The sequence below is a fragment of the Eriocheir sinensis genome, chromosome 68 (genome assembly GCF_024679095.1).
Source record: "Eriocheir sinensis breed Jianghai 21 chromosome 68, ASM2467909v1, whole genome shotgun sequence".
NCBI lineage: Eukaryota > Metazoa > Arthropoda > Malacostraca > Decapoda > Varunidae > Eriocheir > Eriocheir sinensis.
Genome location: NC_066576.1, coordinates 347,830 through 371,388, shown reverse-complemented (window position 1 = coordinate 371,388; position 23,559 = coordinate 347,830). Strand labels below are relative to the sequence as shown.

The window sequence follows — 23,559 nt, the reverse complement described above, 5'->3', positions numbered from 1 at the left end:
CCAGTTGAAGAGTCAACATTTGCCAATGTTTCAACTGCTCTGCGACTGTTCTTAACATTACCAGTCACGGTCTGCGAAGGTGAACGTTCATTTTCCAAACTGTCTTTGATCAAAAACAGATTTTGTTCAACAATGACTCAAAAATGACTGAATGCTTTGTCTGTTGTGTCAATTGAAAATGATGTCATCTCCTCAATGACATTTGAAACCATAATTGAACGGTTTTCACAAGATAAATCAAGAAAACGGGCATTGGTGTAGCTGCTATAGTTACCTATGTTCATAAGTATGGTATGTATGCTGCTAATACAGAATATAAAGAAAATAAAGATGATGACAATCTGTATTAAATATATTGTATCATTAGTTCATTCTGATGGCTCAATAAAATATGAAATTGTCAAGATCTTTCCTAATTTATTCAAGGGGGAGGGGGCCCAAAAGTGCGGGTGGCGTAGGACCCAATGCAAGCTTAATCCGGGCCTGAAACTTGCTACTTTCTTTATCAATTCTATGTAGGATTTTAATGAAACAATTTATTAGGCCAGTTACTAGTAATAATGCAATCATTTCTGGGTTAAAGCCGGAGCACTCAAGCAAGCCTGATTCTCTTCACCGTTGGGATGATCTAAATTCTAGATTTACCTAATGTGTAATTGTCATGGGACTTACCACCATTCATCATGCTGCTATTGTCTATTACAGATCAATTGGCCATTTATTGGAGCAATTATATAGTCCAAGTTCCCCATTCAATACCCCGGGATCATGGTTCATCTAATTGATAAACCAATTTTTTTATCTTCAGTACATAATGTATATTCATCATCATCATCAGTTCATCGACGCCTGCTCCTAGGAGCTCCCACCAGGGGATGGCCACGGCAGAAGAGCTTCCAACTTTATCCAGACACTCCCTCCTTGCCTGCTCAAAGTTTCTCAAAGATCTTTCCCCCCCTCCCCAGCGTACTCTTGCACCCTATCCCTCCATTTCACTGGAGGTCGTCCTCTAGCATTCCCTCCCTCTATCTCACTCACATACACCCTTCTGGTCTCTCTCCTCCTCTCCTCCATTTGCTCCATGTGGCCAAACCACTTTAAGGTCTGTCGCTTCACTTCTTCCACCACTCCACACTTCTTCCCTTCACCCCTGTGACACATTCCAAAATGCTCATACACACTTTCATTACTCATTCCATCCATTCTACTCACACCACAAGCACTCATCAAATAACTCATTTCCACTGCCTGCACTCTAGACCTCTGACTTTCATTCCAGGCCCATGTTTCACTTGCATATGTGAGGGTTGGTACTATTATTGTATTTCTCAAATCCCTCTTTACTTCCATGCTCACACTTCTGCCATTCATGATTCGTCCCAAAGACCCTACCACCCTTCTTCCTTGCAATGCCCTTTCTCTTATCTCTCCCTCCGTACCACCATGCTTACACATAACTGATCCAAGGTACTTAAACTCATTGACCTCCTCCATTTCTTCACCATTCAAAATTATTTTGCATTCTCTTTCACATTTAATTCCCACTCTATATGGGCATACAAAATCTACAACCTCACTTCTACTTCGCTCACAAACCATCACTTTATTTTTGTTGACATTTACTTTCAGCTTTCTCCTATTCCAGACACTATCAAAAACACTGACCAAATTTTGTAGGTCACTTTCATTTTCTGCAATGAGCACCGTGTCATCAGCAAACAGTATCGAATTCAGTACCCACTTCCTTCCCTCATCGAACAGTCTTACTCCAACTTCTTCAACTTTGTCCGTAATTTCTCTAATAACACCATCCATATAAATATTGAATAACCATGGTGACATGACGCACCCTTGTCTTAAGCCCACTTTTATCTCAAAATGTTCACTTGTTTCTCCAGTAATTTTGACACATGCAGATGCATCTTCATAGAAAGACTTTATTGCACTAAGCAGTTTTCCTCCCACACCATAAATCTTTAAAACATCCCACAATGCAATCCAATCGACTCTGTCATAAGCTTTTTCCAAATCCATGAAGGCAGCGTATAGTTTCTTCCCTTTTGCTATTATTTTTTCTAGTACCATCCTGAAGGCAAATATCTGATCCACACATCCCCTTCCCTTCCTGAAGCCTCCTTGTTCTTCACAGATTTTCTCTTCTGTAAGTCTTTGCACCCTCTCTATTATGACTTTTCCATATACCTTTCTGGGTATACTCAGGAGACTTATACCTCTATAGCTCCCACATTCTCCTTTCCTGCCCTTCCCCTTGTAAACTGGGACAATGATGGCTTTCATCCAGTCTGCTGACCCCCCCCCCCCCCCCTCCCATGCTACTTCACATATCTTGACTATCCATTTAACAACTACATCTCCACACTTCAACATTTCTGCTGTGATTCCATCAATTCCTGCTGCCTGTCCATTTTTTAATCTTTGTATTGCCTGATTTACTTCTTCATATGTTATGCTTCTTTCTTTATATACTCCTCTACCTCTACTCAAAACTGCTGCTGTTACAGCTGCTGGACGTCCACCCTCAAAATTCATTAAGTTTTTGAAATATTCTCTCCATCTCTCTTTCACAGCTTCCCCGTCTTTCAACATCTTTCCATTCTCATCCATAACTTCATTTATTTTACTTGAGGAGATATTTTCTGCATTTCTTTCGTTTTATACTTCTTTCCAATATGATTTCCTGTTCCCTTTATATTTTTCACTTAGTCTTTTTCCAGTCTTCATCAACTCTCTTCTTACTTTCTTTTATTGCTTGTTTTAATTTCATTTTGCATTCTCTATATTTCTTTTTCCTTTCCCTTTTTACTTGTTCAGACACATTTTTTTAAGTTTTCTTAAAAAGTTCCCTTTTCTCCTTTACTATCCTCCTTATCTCTTCTGTCCACCTTGAATTTCCTTTTCTTTTTCCATCTCTCACCACTTTCATCCCTAACACTTTTTTTGTTGTAGTTACCATTATTTCTTTAAATGTTCCAAAAACTTTTTCAATATTTGTATTATCTTTTACATTTTCACATTTTTCACTTAAAGCTTCTGCCATTTCACATTTATACTCATCTTTTATTTCTTTTTCCTGTAACTTTTCTATCTTCAGTATTTCCTTTTTTACTTCACCTTTCTTTTCAAACACCCACTTTTCTTTCATCTTTAACTTTGCCAGCACTGCAAGATGGTCAGATCCATTGAACATTCCTCTTACTACCTTCGCATCACAAATTTCTTTTCTAAGCCTTTCATCTACTGCCACATAATCAATCAATCCTTTTTGCTCATTATCTTCTCCCCTCCTCCATGTGTATCGGTGGATATTCTTGTGCTGAAAGAAGGTGTTCGCTAGGAACATTTCCCTCTCAGCACAGACATCCACCAGGCACTCTCCATTTTCATTCTTCCCAGGTATCCCCCATTTTCCCACCACATCCATCACACATTCATCACCCACTTTAGCATTCATGTCTCCCATCATAATAAGTTTCCTTTCTTTCTCAAAACTCTTCAAACATGCATTCACTTCCTCCCAAAAAGCTTCCCTTTCTCTCAGTCCTTTTTTACTTTTCACATTTACTGGTGCATAAATACACACCCATGCATACTTTTCTAAACCTACTTTTCCTTTCACCCACACAATTCTTGATCCCTTCCAACCATAATCAGTCACACCATTCCACACTCTTTCAGACATCACAATAGCACATCCTTCCTTACTCCTGCCTCTATACTTCTCATCTATCCCCGTCCATACAACCCCCCCAGGCACACCCTCCCACGTACCCTCTCTACCATCACTCACACCAGTTCCTCGAATATGTGTTTCACTCACTCCCAACACATCCACTCTACCATTTACAAAATTTTCAATCATCACTCTCCTCTTTTCCTCACCACCTAAACCATTCACATTTATAGACACCAGTCTCATACATTCCTTTCTCTTCTGCCACCCTCTGTAAGTGTATCCCCACAGCCTAAATATTATCATCCTCACACATGACACAGCTCTGTCCAGAAGAGCTTCCACATTTGAGTTACACTGCGGATCAATCCATCCTGACTTAATCTAACCTTATGGACAGACCTAATGGCCATTGGCACTTTGGAACACTTTCATTTACTATCAACACAATATTACCTACAGATAGACTCCTACCCTTTGCATGCCATTTTTGTCTTTCCTGCAGTGTAAGCAAATATGCATGTTTCCTCCTCTTCCAAAATAAATCAGCTAGATACTAAATATGGCACCACCTTTTCTTACAATACATGTCCTTTGATGTCATTTCACCAACATCATGAGGTCCGTCTCTCAGTGTAAGGAGATGGTTAGGCGTTAAGGGCTTTGGATCATTACAATCACCAGAAATATTGGACAGGGGACGGCTGCTGATAACCGCTTCCTTCACACATTAATGTACTCAAAGCTTCATCAGTCAGGGCTTGTTCCTTCATGATTCCATTCAACACCTTCCTCACAGTCCTAATCTGCCTTTCCCACACACCGCCAAAGTGAGATGCATGAGGTGGATTAACCTTCCAATCAATGTTCTTTAACAAGAGGGTACCACCATGTATACGGGACTGGTTCCAATCATTCATGGCTTCGCTTGATTCCCTTTGGGCCCCCATAAGGTTAGTGCCTCTGTCACAATGAATGTATCTACCCTGGCCTCTTCCAGCTATAACCCTTCTGAGAGCATTAATGAATGAAGTTGTGGACAAAGATTCAGCTATTTCAGTGTGCACTGCCCTCACTGTAAGGCACGAAAGGATTACACCATACCGTTTAACTTCTGATCTCCCTCTTTTGGTGCAGAATGGACCAAATCAATCTATACCTGTGGTAGTAAATGGTGGCTGACCTGAGCACACTCTGACGTCAGGAAGATCAGACATTTGTTGCTGTATCACAGGTGCCTGGTACTTGCAACACTTATGGCAATTCTCTATACACAAAGAGATACAGTGACATGCTGCAGCAAAACTTGATGACAAAGGAGGAACACTGAGGCAGGAAGAGGGACATTTACTTTATTTTTGTACTGAGGAGTTACTGATGCCAAATTCATTACCAGAGTGATGCAGGAGAAATATTGAGCTGGAAACACAGAACTATACTTAATTTTGTACACCCACAATCCTTACTCATGGATGGGTCACATCTGCCAGTTGTACTAGTTGCATTCATTGGCAAACAAGCAGCAGGTCTGTTTGCAGATGATACTGTGAGGCTGGCATCAAACGAGGAGGTGACGGGAATGTGTGGGTGCAGGACTTGTGGAGCGTGCCGAGGAGGGCTGAGGTGGTGTGGGCAAAGGGTGTGCTGATCTCTGTATATATTCACACACACACACACACACACACACACACACACACACACACTGGCAACATTTCTGTGGCTTATGATTCACACAAAGGAGGGAGTTTCCAGATTAACAGACACTCACAACAGCTCTGGCCCCAGTCAAAGTGAACGTAATAATGCAAGTTATGCCTCCATGAAACATAGGGGAATGGATAAACATGAGAGCTCACAAAGTCAGAAGTGACATCACCTGTTTTTTGTAATGAAAATATACATATATAATGAGTCTGATACCCGCTAAATGGCCGGGTTGCTGCCAGACCAAGGAGGCTATATTAGAGTCTCCTTGTGCCAGACGCACGAACACACCACGTGACTCAGCGCGGGGACTTGGAATGTGAAATGCTGATGTGAAGAACATGCCGGCACACACATGTGCTCCTGCCGACTTTGTCTTATTCATGGAAGAAACTATAGACAGACAGCCATGTATGAACAGGCTGAAGGGCAGGGCAACACTTCCACCCCAAAGACACAGCCAAGGAGACAACAATCATGGGAAACAAATGTAAAAAGAAGTGTGGGATGGAGAGGAACAAAACCTTCCCATGTCTGCCCCAAACATTTCAAGTAATGGCCCTTGCCAGGCACACCCAGACCCAGAACACTTTGCCAACAGTGCCTGGGGAAGAGCTCCACACCTAGCATGGTGTCAGGCAAACCAGGCCACCAACCCCTGGTGTGGGTACAAGTAACACACACACACACACACACACACACACACACACACACACACACACACACACACACACACAAACAAATGTAAAACAATATAATTACAGAAAAAAAAGTATGGCTTTAGACAAGGGTTTTCATGTGTAACAAACTTATTGAGCTTTTACTCGAGAGTGATGGACATAACACAGGAGAGGGACGGGTGGGTAGGTTGCATGTATTTGGACTTGAAGAAGGTTTTTGACAAAAATCCACATACAAGACTATTATGGAAGCTGGAAAATAGAGGACTGAAAGGGAAAATGAAAAACTGGTTGTAAAGTTACTTAAAGGGAAGAGAAATGAGAACAGTGGTAAAGGACATGAAATCGGAATGGAGAAATGTAGATAGTGGGGTGCCTCAAGGATCAGTACTGTCACCAATACTTTTCCTAGTATATATAAATGACATGCCGAAGAAAGTAAAGAGTTACATGACCTTGTTTGCAGACGATGCAAAGCTGCTGAGACACATAAGAAATAGTAAAGACTGAAATTCTGCAAGAGGACCTGAATAAGGTTTGGGACTGGAGTAAGAAATGGGAGACGAAATTCAATGTGAAGAAATGTCATGTAATGGAAATGGGAAAGAGTGAAGGGAGACCAAAATGGACATGTAGAATGGGAGATGGAGAAATATTAAAAGTTCAAGAAGAGAGATCTGGGAGTGATAATACAAAATAATCAAGTCAGAGAGTCATGTAAATATGATATTCTGAGATATGTATAGAATGGTGAGATATATAGGAATAGCATTCCACTACATGGATAAAGATATGATGAAAAAGATGATTACCACTATGATTAGACCAAAGCTGGAATATGCAGAAACTGTGTGGTCTCCGCATGAGAAGAAACACGAGAAAAAACTAGAAAGAATACAAAGGATGGCAACAAAGATGGTTCCAGAACTGGAGGGATTGTCATATGAAGAAAGGTTAAGGGAAATGGACCTGCCAACACTGGAACAAAGAAGAGAAAGGGGAGACCTAATACTAATTTACAAATTGTGGAATAAAATGGAAGAAGCAGATAATGTGGAGTTGCTACGAAGAGAAGGAAGAAACACCAGCAACACACGAGGACACAGTAATAAATTGAGAAAAGGAAGATACTTGAGACGTAAAAAAATATAGCTTCCTGCAAAGAAACATAGAGGTTTGGAACAGACTAAGTGATGATGTAGTATCAGCAAAGAGTGTGCACAACTTTAAGGAAAAGCTGGACAAATACAGATATGGAGACGGGACCACACGAGCGTAAGCCCAGGCCTTGTAAAATTACAACTAGGTAAACACACACACACACACACACACACACACACACACACACACACACACACACACACACACACACTTCTTGAATTTTCAAAATTGCAGACACTCTGCAACCTGCCTTTGATTCCCTATCTGGGCCATGTGTTCTGTTCTCCATGCAAGACAACGCCCCATCCAGCACCTGCTCTCTCCCACACACAGCAGCACAACACAACACCTCAGAGGTGAATCTTCACGTGTCTCGCAATCTCACCTCTTGTCATAAATCGCTTGCCACAAGCATCACACTGGAACCCTTTGTGGCCACAGTGTCTTATGCCATGTCTCTTCAGCCATGACTTCACAAGGAATCTTTTCCCACAAACTTCACACTCATGGTTTTTTTCACCAGTGTGTGTAAGGGTGTGTGTCTGGAGGCTACCCTTCTGAGTGAATCTTTTCCCACAAACTTCACATTTATGGTTCCTTTCACCAGTGTGTGTAAGGGTGTGTTTCTTGAGGTCACCCTTCTGAGTGAATCTTTTCCCACAAACTTCACATTTATGGTTCCTTTCACCAGTGTGTGTAAGGGTGTGTGTCTGGAGGCTACCCTTCTGAGTGAATCTTTTCCCACAAACTTCACATTTATGGTTCCTTTCACCAGTGTGTGTAAGGGTGTGTGTCTGGAGGCTATCCATCCGATTAAATCTTTTCCCACAAACTTCACATTTATGGTTCCTTTCACCAGTGTGTGTAAGGGTGTGTGTCTGGAGGTTACCCTTCAGAGTGAATCTTTTCCCACAAACTTCACATTTATGTTTTCTTTCACGAGTGTGTGTAAGGGTGTGTGTCTGGAGGTTACCCTTCAGAGTGAATCTTTTCCCACAAACTTCACATTTATGTTTTCTTTCACCAGTGTGTGTAAGGGTGTGTGTCTGGAGGTTACACTTCAAACTGAACTTTTTCCCACAAACTTCACATTTATGTTTTCTTTCACCAGTGTGCATAAGAGTGTGTGTCTGGAGGTTACACTTCAAACTGAACTTTTTCCCACAAACTTCACATTTATGATTTCTTTCACCAGTGTGTGTAAGGGTGTGTCTCTTGAGGTCACCCTTCAGATGGAAACTTTTCCCACAAACTTCACATCCATGTTTTTTTCCTCCAGTGTGTGTAAGGGTGTGTGTGTTGAGGTGATCCTTCCCACCCAATCTTTTCCTACAACCTTGAGATTCATGATTTCTTTCACCCGAGTGCGTGGGTGCTTTTGTTGAGGTCACCCTTCCCAGGGAGTCTTTCCTCACACTCCTGGCACTCATGCTTTCCCTCAGCAGTGTGTGCAAGGCTGTGTCTGATGAACTTGCTCTCAGTCCCAAACTGCCTCACAGTCCTTCCACTCAAACTTTCCCTTTCCTTATCTTATGGCTGGAGAAGGCAGCAGCAGATGGGGGGTGGAGGTGGTGGTTCTTCGATCACCCCTGATCCTCACACCAGTGGCAGTCTGCTCTGCTGCTCCTGGCCACTCAGGCTGCTGCCCGGCCTTGCAGCCGAGGGGGCAGCAAGTCTTCCTCACCGGTACTCAGGGACCAAGCAAGCAGGTGAAGGGAAGGATGCACCAAGGAGCAAGGACAGTGAGTGCTTAGCACAACAAGTGTCTCAGACCCTCACTTCAGCACCAGCACCAGCGGTGGACGTCAGGACACACACACACACAGAGTCGGGTGCTGTCTTCTGGCCCTGTGCTGCCCACCTCAGACCCTCACTTCAGCACCAGCACAAGCGGTGGACGTCAGGACACACACACACAGAGTCGGGTGCTGTCTTCTGGCCCTGTGCTGCCCACCTCAGACCCTCACTTCAGCACCAGCACAAGCGGTGGACGTCAGGACACACACACACAGAGTCGGGTGCTGTCTTCTGGCCCTGTGCTGCCCACCTCAGACCCTCACTTCAGCACCACTGATGGACGTCAGGACACACACACACACACAGAGTCGGGTGCTGTCACTTAGCGCTGTCCTCCTCCCAGCATGGTGGACACCACTACCTGGTTTGTAAGAGATGTGTTAATGCAATGACTTGTTCTTTCAAGGTACCGGCACACCCCCTTAACAAAAAGTTTATATCACTGAAAAGCTGCTCATCAACCCCTTCAATACGGCCGGGCAGAGAGCGTGGCTCACGGCATATCCGGGCAACAATTTTGAAATGCCACCACTGAATACACCCAGATTTAAGCCATAAAACAAACATAGTCATGCATGCACTTGAGCAGCAATAGTAATAATAATATAAAAATAATGGCAATGTCCCCCCCCTTTTTTTCCCACCCTCCCGCTCCCTCGTGTAATGCATATATTATAATGTACATGTGAGTGTGTGGCTGTGTGTTTAAGCACAGGCTCAGTGCCTTTGCCAGGATGTTATGGAACATGTCAGAGCTGATGGCCGTGGGAACACTTGCTGAGCTAACGCAAGAATCAGCAAATGATGACTTTCATCAACAGTCATCAACCGGAACCCACACCCTTCCGGACGATCTAACAAGCAAATAAAACGAGCGAGCAACGCGAAGACAGGGGAGAAGCCGAGAGAAGACAGGTGACGGGCAGGCGAGCGGTGCTCCGCCGCCCCGCGCCCTGTGGTGTGGCTGGCTCTCAAATCGTGCCACTCGCTAACGTAAACTGTAAACTTTGTGTACAACTGTTAATATAGTTAAAATTACATTTTGTATTGGCATTGCCCTGTGAGGAGAGAACTAAAGTTAACTAAAGTGAACTTATAACGGCTACTGCTCGGCCAACTAAAAGGCTATTGTGTTATCTCACCTACTACAATCAACTTGTGAAAGCAGGCAACGGTACACCGGACCTGACGTGAGATAACAGTTCACGCCTTAAACATTAAAACATAACACTTAACACAAACCACGTTAAAAACAACGCTTAAAAGCCTTAACACTCTACCCCAACCCATCCCTCGCAGAATGACTTTGATAAGAAATTGGTTGATGTAGAAATAAATGTATGGAAGAAAGGAAAATGAAAAGGAGAGGAAGTTTCCAAGAAATCCTGAAACAACAAGAAAGGGCATGAAAAGTGGAGATGGAGCGTGAGGTTGTCCAAGTAATGAGAAACAAGGAAGACTTGGTTCAAATTGGCAGAGAAGAAGAAGAGTGTGATAATCGCGGGTGTTAAGGAGGAGAAAATCCCAATGAAGGCAGAGAGATATGAAATCCCTGAAGTGAAAGAAACACTGACAAGCTTAGATAAAAGCGCCGGAAGGCTGACAGAGGAGGTGGACGAGGTGACATGACTAGGAAAATATGAGGAAGGGAAAAACAGACCTATCAAGCTGCAGTTAAGGTCACAAATGGCAGCCAAGATCATCTCAAGTCGGAGTGGAATACTAAAAGGGACAGAACATTATAAAGAAACATATATAAGAAAAATATGAGCATGGAGGAAAGAGTTAAGATGAGGGAAACTGTGAACAAAGCAAAGCACAGGAATTAAGAAAGAACAGAGTCAGAAAAATAAAGAGTTTTTGGAGAGTGTAAAACGACAGAGTGATGAAGTGGTGGATCAGGAAGAGGGAGGAGGAGGCCAAGTAAACACCAACACCACCAACAACAACAAGGAAGAGAAGGGAGCGAAAAAGCTTAGGTCAACATTCACTAATGTCGACGGACTTATATAAGAAAAGCTAGAATTAAAAGACTACCTGAACAGAGCTGCACCAGATGTAATGTGCACCACTGAAACAAAACTAGCACAAGGCCCAGAAGTGGCGGGAACAGAGGAGTGCAATTACACTATATACAGGAAGGCCACAATAGGGAGGAGTGGGGGAGGGGTGATGCTGCTGCTCAAAACAGACTTAAAAGTGATCAAAGTGAGAACAGGACCAGAAAATACAGGAAATCTGAAGTGTTTTATTACAGCTGAAAAACTGTCAGTAATGGTGACATGTGTGCCCCCACACGGACGAGGGAAATGTATAACAACCTGTCAGAAGGTACAAGTAAAGCATTAGAGGATACTATTAGAAATAGCAAGAATGTACATAATTCTAACAGGGGGCTTCAGCTGTAAAAATGTCAACTGGGAAAAGTTGGAAGTGGAAGGTGAAGAAAATACATGGGGAGCTAAAGTTTTGAAATTGTCCACAGAAAACCTCACGACACAGTGGGTGAAGGAAGAGACGAGATTTAGAGGAAAGGATGAACCAGCAAGACTGGACTTAATGTTCACTAACGGAACAGACCTGTTAAGTGAAGAGCAACACGAGTGCCCGCTGGGAAAAAGTGACCATACAAGACTAGATTGGAGGAACTGGGCCTGCCAACACTGGGAGAAAGAAGAGAAAGAGGAGACCTGATAGCGCTGTACAGGAACACAAGTGGAATGGACGTGTTGGACAGAAATGATTTAATCAGATGGAAGGGAGGAGGCAACTAAGAGGACACAGCAAGGAGTTGAGGAAGGGGACTTGTTTGAAAGACTTAAAGAAGTACAGTTTTCCACACAGGAGTGTGGATACATGGAGTGGACTTAGCAAAGACATTGTTGAAGCATGTGGCAGTGTCCATATAATGAAGGAAAAGTTGGAGAAGCATAGAATGGGAAAAAGGATTGTCTCAGCTTGAGGTCAGGCCCTGTATACTACAAATAGGTAAATACATTTTGGTAAATATATACACACACACACACACACACACATATGCATACCTTCATACAAATACACTCCCTCTCCACAGTTTATAGAAAACAAAACATAATCAGGTTAAGGTTTACTTCATGCACCTTTCCATGTCTTGTCTCCTACTTAACAGCTGCTCTTTGGTTGCCACACGTGTGCTCTGCTAACCTTCCAATAGTAATAGTAATAGTAATAGTTAAGGTTTACTTCATGCACCTTTCCATGTCTTGTCTCCTACTTAACAGCTGCTCTTTGGTTGCCACACGTGTGCTCTGCTAACCTTCCAATAGTAATAGTAATAGTTAAGGTTTACTTCATGCACCTTTCTATGTCTCGTCTGCTACTTAACAGCTGCTCTTTGGTTGCCACACGTGTGCTCTGCTAACCTTCCAATAGTAATAGTAATAGTAATAGTTAAGGTTTACTTCATGCACCTTTCTATGTTTCATCTACTTAACAGCTGCTCTTTGGTTGCCACACGTGTGCTCTGCTAACCTTCCAATAGTAATAGTAATAGTTAAGGTTTACTTCATGCACCTTTCTATGTTTCATCTACTTAACAGCTGCTCTTTGGTTGCCACACGTGTGCTCTGCTAACCTTCCAGTCTCCCGGAAGTCTGTCACTGGGGGTCAGCGGCTGAATGGTGAGTTGACGCTGCCAAGTGAAAGGGCCAGTCATTTGGTGATTTCTGGAAGGTAAACAATCTCATAACAAGTGTCATATTTTGCCCAAAAATAAAGTTTCAAAATTATTGGCTACCCTTTCCACCACAGTCCCCCAAGCCAGCCACCGTCTTGACTCGGGTGTAATTCTAGAGGTTTGACCCCAGGCAAGCTTCTAAGGCCTCGGATCATTCACTGGGTAGGCGGTGGCTGAGTGGTCAGCGTGCAGGCCCTGCGCTCACCGCGTTCTGGACGCCACAGGCTTGAATCCGCCGATACCACCTGGGATTTTTCAGTCACTGCGAGTGGCCTAAGACTACCCACATGGTGCCCTGAAGACCACCTATCTACCCGGACTCTTGAAAAACCGCCCAAGTCATTCAAGAATGAGCTCCGGGGGACAGCATGAGCCAAGAAAAGGTGGTGCCACTATAAACACTTGCCTGCACCAAGACAGGCTCCGGCCGACCACTGTAATGTGTATATTATGATGCTACAGGCTTTGAAACAAAAACAAAATAAATAAAAAAATAAAGAAAGAAAAAAAGATATATTCTGTTTACAAGTTTACGGAATTTTGCTCACAAACCAAAAAACTCATAAACCAAAATGAATTTCTTCATTTAAGTTAATGCGGATCCCATTAATGAATCACATACGTATCCCATAAAATATTAACATAAAAATCATTTACATATTTTATACAAAATAAGGGTAATTTTACTTACAAATAGCAATAATAAATAATATAAATAGGATGTGAAAAAAATATACACAAATAAAATAGTGCTGAAAACACAAAGACCGCACACTAGAACACAAAGGTAAGCGTACACGAGCGCGGGTGCTGCCTCTGCCAGTGTGCAATGTGGACTGAAGGCGCCGGCACACTGGGCGCTTTCCTCCAACCGTTGGGGCTAAGAGCAACCGCAGTTGCCCGTACACAAGTTGTTGGTGTGGGTAAACACTCCTGTCCTCCCGTCTTTGAAACCATGATGGTGCCCACAACGGCTTCTTCCTTCCATGTAACTGTAGCAACAAGTCCATAATTTGAGTACCAGCAGCACAAGCCACAGCAGCCCTTACTTTGGCAAGCGGCGCCATGTTGGAGGAAAAAGGCCCAGTGCAACACCAGTTTGAGATCCCAGTCCCAGTGTTTTCCGCTCTGAGCGCTCTCATCTTGCAGCGAACAAAGGGAACCCACGCTCACGTCTTCGACTTGTACAAACAGGATGCTCGTACACCAAGTCACCACTTGTAAAACAAAGCATTTTTAGTGACTTTTTTTCCTCATAATCAAAACGCTCGTAAACTAAGCCACTCGCAAGCCGACGCATCACTGTAAAAAACAGGCCAGTTCACCATAAAACACTTAGAGGTGTTTTCTGTGGTTTGTCATCTTCAGAAAATTGAGAGCAACTAAAGAATAATTAGTTCTTTGTGCTGTCATTACTATTATGTTATTTATAAATAATGAACGCACTTCCTCTCCACTGAGCCACAAGGGCATTCAACACACAAGTTATCTTGCAGCTGTGCTGTGTGTTGTTGATGGAAGCCTTGTCCCCCCCCTACCCCCCTCTCTCTCAACAAGCACGCAGCATTGATGAACAAACAGCGACAGCGCCATGAGTCGAGGGATGATTATAATGCCATAGTCATTACTGCTGCACCTTGATGACACTCATTATTGTCCAGGGCTTGTAGTGTTATTTTGCAGCGGCGGCGGCGGTGACGGGTGCACGACAGGCAGTGAAAAGTCTCGTTTTATTCAATGATCAGCCGAACGGACAGGTGGTGGCGCTCGGCCCTCCATACATCCCCTTCACCGCCTCCTGCAGGACTCCACCAGGACCTCCTACACTGGTTCCTGAGGACTCATAAGGATAGGAATGGAAGCTGAGTAGAGTATTGCATCGCTTTATGAACGTGAAGAAGACAGAGTGGCAACACTGGTGTTTGGAAGCAGAGAATGAGCTCTCCAAGATTCAAGCCTTTTCTGTAATAATTAGGACACCAGCATACAGCAGTCAATCACCAGGTCATCTGTGAATACTGTCAGTAATGAATTTGCACAACAACATCTGCTAGGATCACAGCAGAAGGAAGATATACAGCATTTCCAGGAAGACAGTCCCAGCAGAGCCAAGATGTCTGCCTCTACCCAGAATGAAAACAATGAAGATGCCTCAGGTAGGAAAAATATTTTCCCATGTATAATATGTCAGCTCCATTGTGACAGTGGTATAAAGTGTAACACCTGCAACATGTGGAGTCACCATGTATGCTCAGGAGTGCCTACACATTTAGGAATCATGCTGGTGAATACTAACAGAAAGTACACATGTCAGCCATGTGCTAGGCAAAGTTTCTCTGACTATGCAACTCAAGCAAATGAAATGGAGGAGTGTAAAAGGAAGGATCTGGCTATGATCTCAAGAAACAGGCCTCTGGCTTCAAAACTAGTGGGTACAAATACTAACCCTGAAGATACTACCCATAACAGCCAAGAGTCACAGGGCAGTAATGACACCCAAACTGTAAATGGAGACACTGCAGAGGATGCCACAGGCAATGATCCACTCAGTTCATGGAGCTCCCCGGAGGATATGCGCCTGAGCCTGAGCCAAGAGGTCACACCTACCATAGCACCAGACCAGGCAGAGCAGCGGCAGCAGCAACAACAAGAAGACACCAGTACCCCAGCATTAGTGAGTAACAGGCAAAAGGAAATGCCGATATGCCGTTTCTACAGAAGGGGTGTGTGCAAGCATGGAGTGCCTGGTAAGGACTAAATTTAGACACCCAAAACAATGTCCAAAGTTGCTGGCACATGGTGTTAAAGGAGGACACGGGTGCAATCAAGGGTGGAAGTGCTCCATGTTCCACCCCATGATGTGCTGGGATTCGGTAAGGAAATATGAGTGCCAAAAGGAGTCCTGCAAATACCAGCACATTAAAGGCACTAGGAAGAGAAGGGAAGTAGCAGCACCACCACCACCACAGCCCACACCATCCAATGCTGCAGTAGCCCAGGCTATGACCCTTACCCCTGGAACACCTGCCCCCACTACCACTACGGTTGCCACCGAAGGCAGAGGTTTTTTAGAGCTGGCAACAGGGTTGAGGATGGACATGGCAGCCCTAGTCAAAGCCTTGGAGGCTCAGGAGATGCTACTGAACAACCTCATGAAGGAGAACAGAGCGAGCTGGGTACCACCAGGCCAGCCCACCATCGGCGCCCCATGGATCAGTGCTATAACCTCTCGCTAGAGAACATCATAATGGGCAACATCCAAGGACTGTACCCGAAAACAAATCAAGCCAAAGTCCCCTTCTTGAGGGAGCTTTCGGCAGAAGTGGAACCCTTGGTTATAGCCCTAACTGAAACACACTTGAGCAGTAGTGTGAAAGATGAGGAGATACAAATCGAAAACTACACACCATTTAGAACAGACAGAGAAATTAGGAGTCACGGAGGAGCAATAATATATGTAAGAAATGAAATATCTGTTGACACAAAATCCTTACTCTCTTACTCTAATGGACAAGTGGAACTAATTATCATCCACCTAAGAAAGATGAATCTAATAATAATAAATTGCTACCGCCCACCCCAGTGTACATTGCACAACTTTACAGCGGCAATGGAAAAGGTCGCAAAAATACTGGAAGACCAACCAGCACCTTTGCCTGAAGTTATCTTGTATGGGGACTTTAACTTCCCCTCCATCCACTGGCCGGAAGGTACTGTTGCAGGCGGCACCCTGGATGACCAAGCCCAAGCTAAACTGCTCCTTGATTTCACCGACAAAATCTTCCTCACCCAACAAATAACCAAGCCTACCAGAGCACACAACATTTTAGACCTTTTCTTCACTAATAACCAGGATGCAATAGAAACATACAAAGTGGAAAAAACAATATTCTTGGATCACAGCTTAATACAATAAATACGACGTACAGGAAGACAAGGTTAAAAAATTGGGAATCTAACAAAACGGAGTCCTCTCCCTTTGCAAAATTTAATTTTTAAAGTGAAACAATAAATTGGGAGCTTGTGCAGTGTGAGCTTGGTCAAGTCGATTGGGGTAATATCATGGGAGGAAATAACCCAAACACTATGCTCCAGGCCTTCATTAACACAGTGCTGGAGATATGTGAGGGCCACATCCCAATAAAGAGGAAGAGTGCCTCTGCTCAGCGCCACAACATCCCAAGGGACCGACGAATTCTGATGAGGAAGAGAGCATCCCTCCACAAGCAACTGACTGAGTCCCAGCATGAGGAACAGAGGCACTCAATAAGCAGGAAAATTGAAGAAATAGAACAAAAACTTAAAGAAGAGCACAAAGATCAAAGGACCAAGGAGGAAACGTGTGCAGTGAATAACATTCAGAAGAACCCAAAATACTTCTATAGTTACTGCAAAAAATTCTCAAGAACCAAAACACAGATTGGGCCGCTGCAAACAGAAGAGGGGAAAACAACACAGAGCCCCAAACAAGCATGCCAAGTACTGATGCAGCAATACAGTAGTACCTTCAGCACCCCTCAGACCCAATCAGTAATCCACGACCCAGTAGCATTCTTCACAGAGGACGCAAGCCACCAAGACCACTTAACTGACATGGAGATCACAGTTAACAACATCAAGGGAGCCATAAAGGAGCTCAGATCAAATTCTGCAGCCGGGCCTGATGGAGTGACGGCCATACTGCTCCTGAAATGTGGTGAAGTCCTGGCTCACCCCATCCAAAAGTTATGGAGGTGCTCACTGGACACGGGAATAGTGCCAACCCTAATGAAGAGAGCCATGGTGTGTCCAGTCTACAAGGGAGGGGAAAAGAGTCAGGCCATAAACTACAGACCAGTTGCCCTAACGTCACATCTTATAAAAAATTTTGAGAAATGTGTCAGAGACAAAATTATACCCTACATGGAAAAGAACAGCCTCCATAGTAACAATCAACATGGCCTTAGAAAAGGGCGGTTCTGTCTCTCCAAACTCCTGGAACACTATGACTGGCTCCTGGAGAACCTGGCTGCGGCAAGAACATAGATGTCGTGTTCCTTGACTTCTCTAAAGCCTTCAACAAGGTTGACCACGGCGGTGGCGTAGGTGGTAGCGTACTGGACCCACATTCACCGCGTGATGGACGACACGGGTTCGAATCCCCACGCTACCACTCGGATTTTTCAGTCACCGCCGAGTGGCTTAAAACTACCCACATGCTGTCCTGAAGACCACCCATCAACCCGGACTCTAGAGGAAGCCGTCCAAGCGAATCAAGAACGAGTTCCGGGGGGCAGCATGAGCCAATGCAAGATGGCGCCACTATAAACACTCGCCTGCGCCAGAACGGGCTGGGCCGACCATCAGGCCCCACCTGGAAGAAGCCTTGGGCCGACCATCAGGCCCCACCGGGAAGATGCCTACCGGCGCAATAGGCAACAACGTAAAAAAAAAAAAAAAAAAAAAAAGCTCATGACTCTGGGGATTAAAGGAAAGCTAGGTATTTGGCTCTACCACTTCCTTACAGAAAGAGTCCAAGTTGTCACAGTGGATGGCCACCTCCAGTGAGGCCAGCGTCATCAGTGGTGTGCCACAGGGATCAGTGCTGGGCCCTCTCCTCTTCCTTATACACATGGGAGACATCGATGAGGGGATCAGGAGCTCGGTTATCTCCTCTTTCACCGATGATACCACTGTGAGTCACGCTACCACCACCATGCAGGGAGTCGCCCACCTACAAGAGGACCTCAACAAAGTGCATGCCTGGGCCGCAACCAACAACATGGCATTCAACGAGACCAAGTTTGAAATGCTGAGATGTGGCCCTGACCACACCATCAAGATGTCTACTTTGCTACTGACAGAAGGAGGGCAACAAATATCTGGACAACCTCATGTAAAGTGCCTTGGAGTTCACCTCAGTGACAACGGTTCCTTCTCACACCACATCACAGAAACAGTGAAGAAGGCAAAGGCAATGGAAGGCTGGGTCCTTAGAACATTTGCTTCCAGAGAACCCGAGGTAATGTTAACCCTCTGGAAGGCCCTGGTGCAGCCTACGCTGGACTATTGTAGCAAGCTGTGGTCACCACACAAGAAGGGCGATGTGCAGAGGCTTGAAACTGTGCAGAGAGCCTTCACAAGACAAATCAGAGGGTTACATCACCTAAATTACTGGGAACGTCTGCAGAAACTGGGGCTCCATTCACAACAAAGAAGAAGGGACAGGTATCGGGCCATATACTTATGGAAAATTTTAGAAGGTCTGGTGCTGGACACCACACACAATGCACTGCAAGAGCACGTTAATCAGCGGACTGGACGAAAGTGCAGCAGAAGATCCCTCCCCACAAGAGCCCCAGGTGGAGGCAGGACCCTGCTGGCCTCGAGTCTGTCCCATGAAGGGCCACGAATCTTCAACAGTCTGCCTAAGGAAGTCTGAAACCTAACAGGTTGCCCGGTAAACAGGTTTAAGAATGGGCTGGACAAGCTGCAACAAACAGTCCCAGACGAACCTCCAGTGCCGGGCTACACCTCAAGATGTAGGACTTCCAACACGATACCGGACCAAATCGCCCTGTTGAGCAGGGATGGCAGGACCGGGTGCAGCAGTGGACCACCACGACTGTGAGGCGGGGCCTCTAAACAACACCAAGTAAGTAAACAGAAACAGTCAGCAGATTACTTCACAGCACAACGAAAATTACATGAAAAAATAGGGTTAAGATTCATTTTAGGTCCATGCCAGTATCTCATTACCTACCTTATGAAACATCAGTATCTCATCATATATCTTTTCTACAAACCTTCAACAGTCATGGAAACGCTTTGAAAATCCGATTCAAGGACTTTTTTTTTACTCTTGAAAATAGGGGATAATGTTTAAAGCGTCGCCTCCTCTGGCGACGGTGCAGCCGTTGTTGCGAGAAATACCTCCTTGCTGAAATAAGTCACATATACATGTGGGGGGGGTCCAGGGGGGGGGATGGCTAGAAGGGGGGTCGAGGGGGGCGCAGCCCCCCCGTTAGTAGGTCGTAAAGTTCGGTTGGAGTAGTTTAAATATGCTCCCCGACCCTAAACCCTCTGCGAGCTATTTTACGGCTGCGGCGGCTGCAGCGTCGTCGCGGCCGCCGCCAGAGGAGGCGACGCGCTTCCGTAAACATTATCCCCTATTTTCAAGAGTAAAAAAAACGTCCTTGAATTGGATTTTCAAAGCGTTTCCATGACTGTTGAAGGTTTGTAGAAAAGATATATGAAGAGATACTGATGTTTCATAAAGTAGATTATGAGATACTGGCACGGACCTAATACGAATCTTTACCAAAAATAGTTTTGGCGCAGAGTCCCGCAGGTGACAAATTACCGCACCTCCTCCCTTCCCTTCCCTTCCCTTCATTTCCTCCCTGTAGCTGCTCCCTTCCTCCCTGTAGCTGCTCCCTTCCTCCCTCCGTGTATCTCCCTTCCTCCCTCCGTGTATCTCCCTTCCTCCCTCCGTGTATCTCCCTTCCTCCCTCCGTGTATCTCCCTTCCTCCCTCCGTGTATCTCCCTTCCTCCCTCCGTGTATCTCCCTTCCTCCCTCCGTGTATCTCCCTTCCTCCCTCCGCTTCCTCCCTCCGTGTATCTCCCTTCCTCCCTCCGTGTATCTCCCTTCCTCCCTCCGTATCTCCCTTCCTCCCTCCGTGTGTCTCCCTTCCTCCCTCCGTGTGTCTCCCTTCCTCCCTCCGTATCCCTTCCTCCCTCCGTGTATCTCCCTTCCTCCCTCCGTGTATCTCCCTTCCTCCCTCCGTGTGTCTCCCTTCCTCCCTCCGTGTATCTCCCTTCCTCCCTCCGTGTATCTCCCTTCCTCCCTCCGTGTATCTCCCTTCCTCCCTCCGTGTATCTCCCTTCCTCCCTCCGTGTGTCTCCCTTCCTCCCTCCGTGTATCTCCCTTCCTCCCTCCGTGTATCTCCCTTCCTCCCACCGTGTCGCTCCCGGCCTCCCTCCGAGTATCTCCCTTCCTCCCTCCGTGTATCTCCTTCCTCCCTCCGTGTATCTCCTTCCTCCCTCCGTGTATCTCCCTTCCTCCCTCCGTGTCTCCTTCCTCCCTCCGTGTATCTCCATTCCTCCCTCCGTGTGTCTCCCTTCCTCCCTCCGTGTATCTCCCTTCCTCCCTCCGTGTATCTCCCTTCCTCCCTCCGTGTATCTCCCTTCCTCCCTCCGTGTATCTCCCTTCCTCCCTCCGTGTATCTCCCTTCCTCCCTCCGTGTATCTCCCTTCCTCCCTCCGTGTATCTCCCTTCCTCCCTCCGTGTATCTCCCTTCCCTACCTTCTCCTTCTCTTGGTCTTCTCCTGAAGGTCGGGGAGACAGACAGACTTTGCCTCGTGTCTGTGTTTACACTCTCCCGCTGCTGCTCCTGATCTTGATCTTCTTCTTCTTCTTCTTTTGACCTGTGCCGCTTTGTATCGCTTCTTAGGTTTTATGACAATAAGCCATCATCAGAAATATTATATAAGGCAAGGACTAACAACCTAAAATTAAGTGACAGGAATAGGCACACGAATGGTGACACAAAATGCATCATGTGCAATAGTGAACTAGAAAATTTAACCCATTTTTTAATCCAGTGCCTAGCTTATGCAAATGAAAGAAAGAAGATATTGCAAATAGAAAGACTCACTACAGAGGAAGAAGAAGACTTAATTGGAGAACTATTATTTAAAGAAGAGCTGATCGAAGAAACCAAGCCAGTGATATATGAAATGTGGAGAAAGAGAGAACAACAAAGAAAAAGCCTAGACACGAACAACTGAAGAGCTGAAAACTGACCAGTGAAGATCATCAGGGAAGCGCCGATACAAAGGCCAAGCTTCCCGAACGACACCTGACCTAGGTCCTCCTTCTTTCGTTCCTCTTTTCTTCTTTTTCACTTCTACACACTTTTCTTTTCAGTATACATCACTTTCTTAAGCACTTCATCCTGAAACTTAGGTTTTCTGTCCCAGGCAGGTGTAAATTAAGCCGCCTTAAGCTCCCTTAACCGTAACAGTAACAGCTCAGCACGCTCACATGAATTTAAATATGCCGCGTACGATATATTTCCAATTGTTTAAATCAAACATATTAAAAAAAAAAAAAACGTCGCAAGCGGAGAAAAAACGTAAGATTTTCAACTTACGCCGTAAGACTTGAAAATCACCGAAATTTTGTAAGACGCGCAAAAAACGTAAGACTTGACAGTATGTGACAGTGGTATGCGAGTCAGGTGGGTACGTGAACAGAGAGGAAGGGAGGCGCTTCTTTGAGTGGAAGGTGACTGACAGGAACAGTACGTGATCGAGGGTCTAGAATGGGGTGTGAGAAAGTGGAAGAGAGGTCTGAGACGGTCTGGAAACATGCGATGGAGCGAAAGAGCACTTTGGAGTGGTACAGGGAAAAGGAAGCCCCGCAGTGTGTCAGCTGGTATGATGGAAGCCTGGGTGGTGATCTTCTCTTCCAAGCTCGGGCGCAGTGTATGAATGTGAATGCAAGAAATTACAAGTGGCCTGAGTCCCGCAGCAAAGTGTGTCAGATGTGTGACAGGGGTGTGGATGAAACTGTCGTGCATGTGATACTGGTGTGTGGGAGGTACCGGAGAGAAAGGACGGAGATGATGAGGGTGGCACTGAGTGAGGTGGGCTGGGATGTGAATGGGAGGATTGCAAGGACAGAGAGGGAATGGATGCTGCTGCTGCTGGGACTGAGTGATGAAGCAAATGAGAGAATTATAAAAGCCATGAGGAGTTTTCTGGAAAAGATGTGGTGTGCAAGAAATAGGGAATTGGAAGATTTGTAATGGATATATACTGCTTGTGTTGTTTTATTTTTACAGGTTGTGCCGATACGAAGGCCTGACTCTCCAACGGGTCACCTGTACAGCAAGAGCAAGAGCAAGGAAAGAGTAAACACAGTCTCGTGTGTATCCCCGACCTTCAGGTAGGGATGGGCAGAGTACGTCTTTTCAGGTAATCGCGGGTACGGGTACCCGTCTCAGACTACCCGCTCTACCCGGTTCCACTACCCGGGTAGCTACCCGAAACCTATCAGCACGCTTACCCGCCAGCGCGGTGGTCCCGGGCGCGGGGTGACTGAGCCGTCTCAGGCGCTACCCGGTTCCACTACCCGGGTAGCTACCCGGAATCTATCAGGCACGCTTACCCGCCAGCGCACGGTGGTCCCGGGGCGCGGGGTGAGTGAGTATACCAACGCGCTACCCGGGTAGCTGCCTGCAGAGCCTGGTAAGTGGTAACCACCAACACGCTTACCCGGCACTGCAGCACACAGTGATCCATGCTCCCGGGATTAATGTAATGATTACCAAGATTATAAATCAGACTCCCACACACGTGTATATATAGATATAGATATATATATGTATTTATATATATATATATATATATATATATATATATATATATATATATATATATATATATATATATATATGTGTGTATATATATATATATAATTACATGCTGGGTTGGATAAATGAAAGGACAGTGGGAGACAGGAAGATGGTAGTCTTTATGATACTTGAGTGCTGTTACTCGTTTTTTTTTTGTTTTGTTTTTTGCATTCTGCTCCATAACAAAAAATAATAAAAGCTGGGGAGTGCTTGGTCCACGAGGTAGATGAACACCAAACCAATACAGTGACAGGCGGGCTGCCACAGTTGGTGATGTCACCTACCACGCTTCAAGCCCCGCCACCACGTCAAGGTGACTCCCCTGGGCGAGGGTGTGTGTGTGTGTGTGTGTGTGTGTGTGTGTGTCAGTCAGCGAATATCCAGCCGACCAGCAGGAAAGCAAATTAGTA

General features: G+C 45.2%; 1 protein-coding gene across 1 annotated transcript; it reads right to left on the bottom strand.

Annotated features, from left to right (window-relative positions):
• Nucleotides 1-5,027: 5,027 nt before the first annotated feature.
• On the bottom strand, nt 5,028-8,666 carry LOC126988103 (zinc finger protein 708-like). Its single transcript, XM_050845910.1, has one exon. The coding sequence runs from the start codon at nt 8,664-8,666 to the stop codon at nt 7,587-7,589; it is 1,080 nt and encodes a 359-aa protein (XP_050701867.1). The 3' UTR covers nt 5,028-7,586.
• Between the last annotated feature and the right edge of the window lie 14,893 nt (nt 8,667-23,559).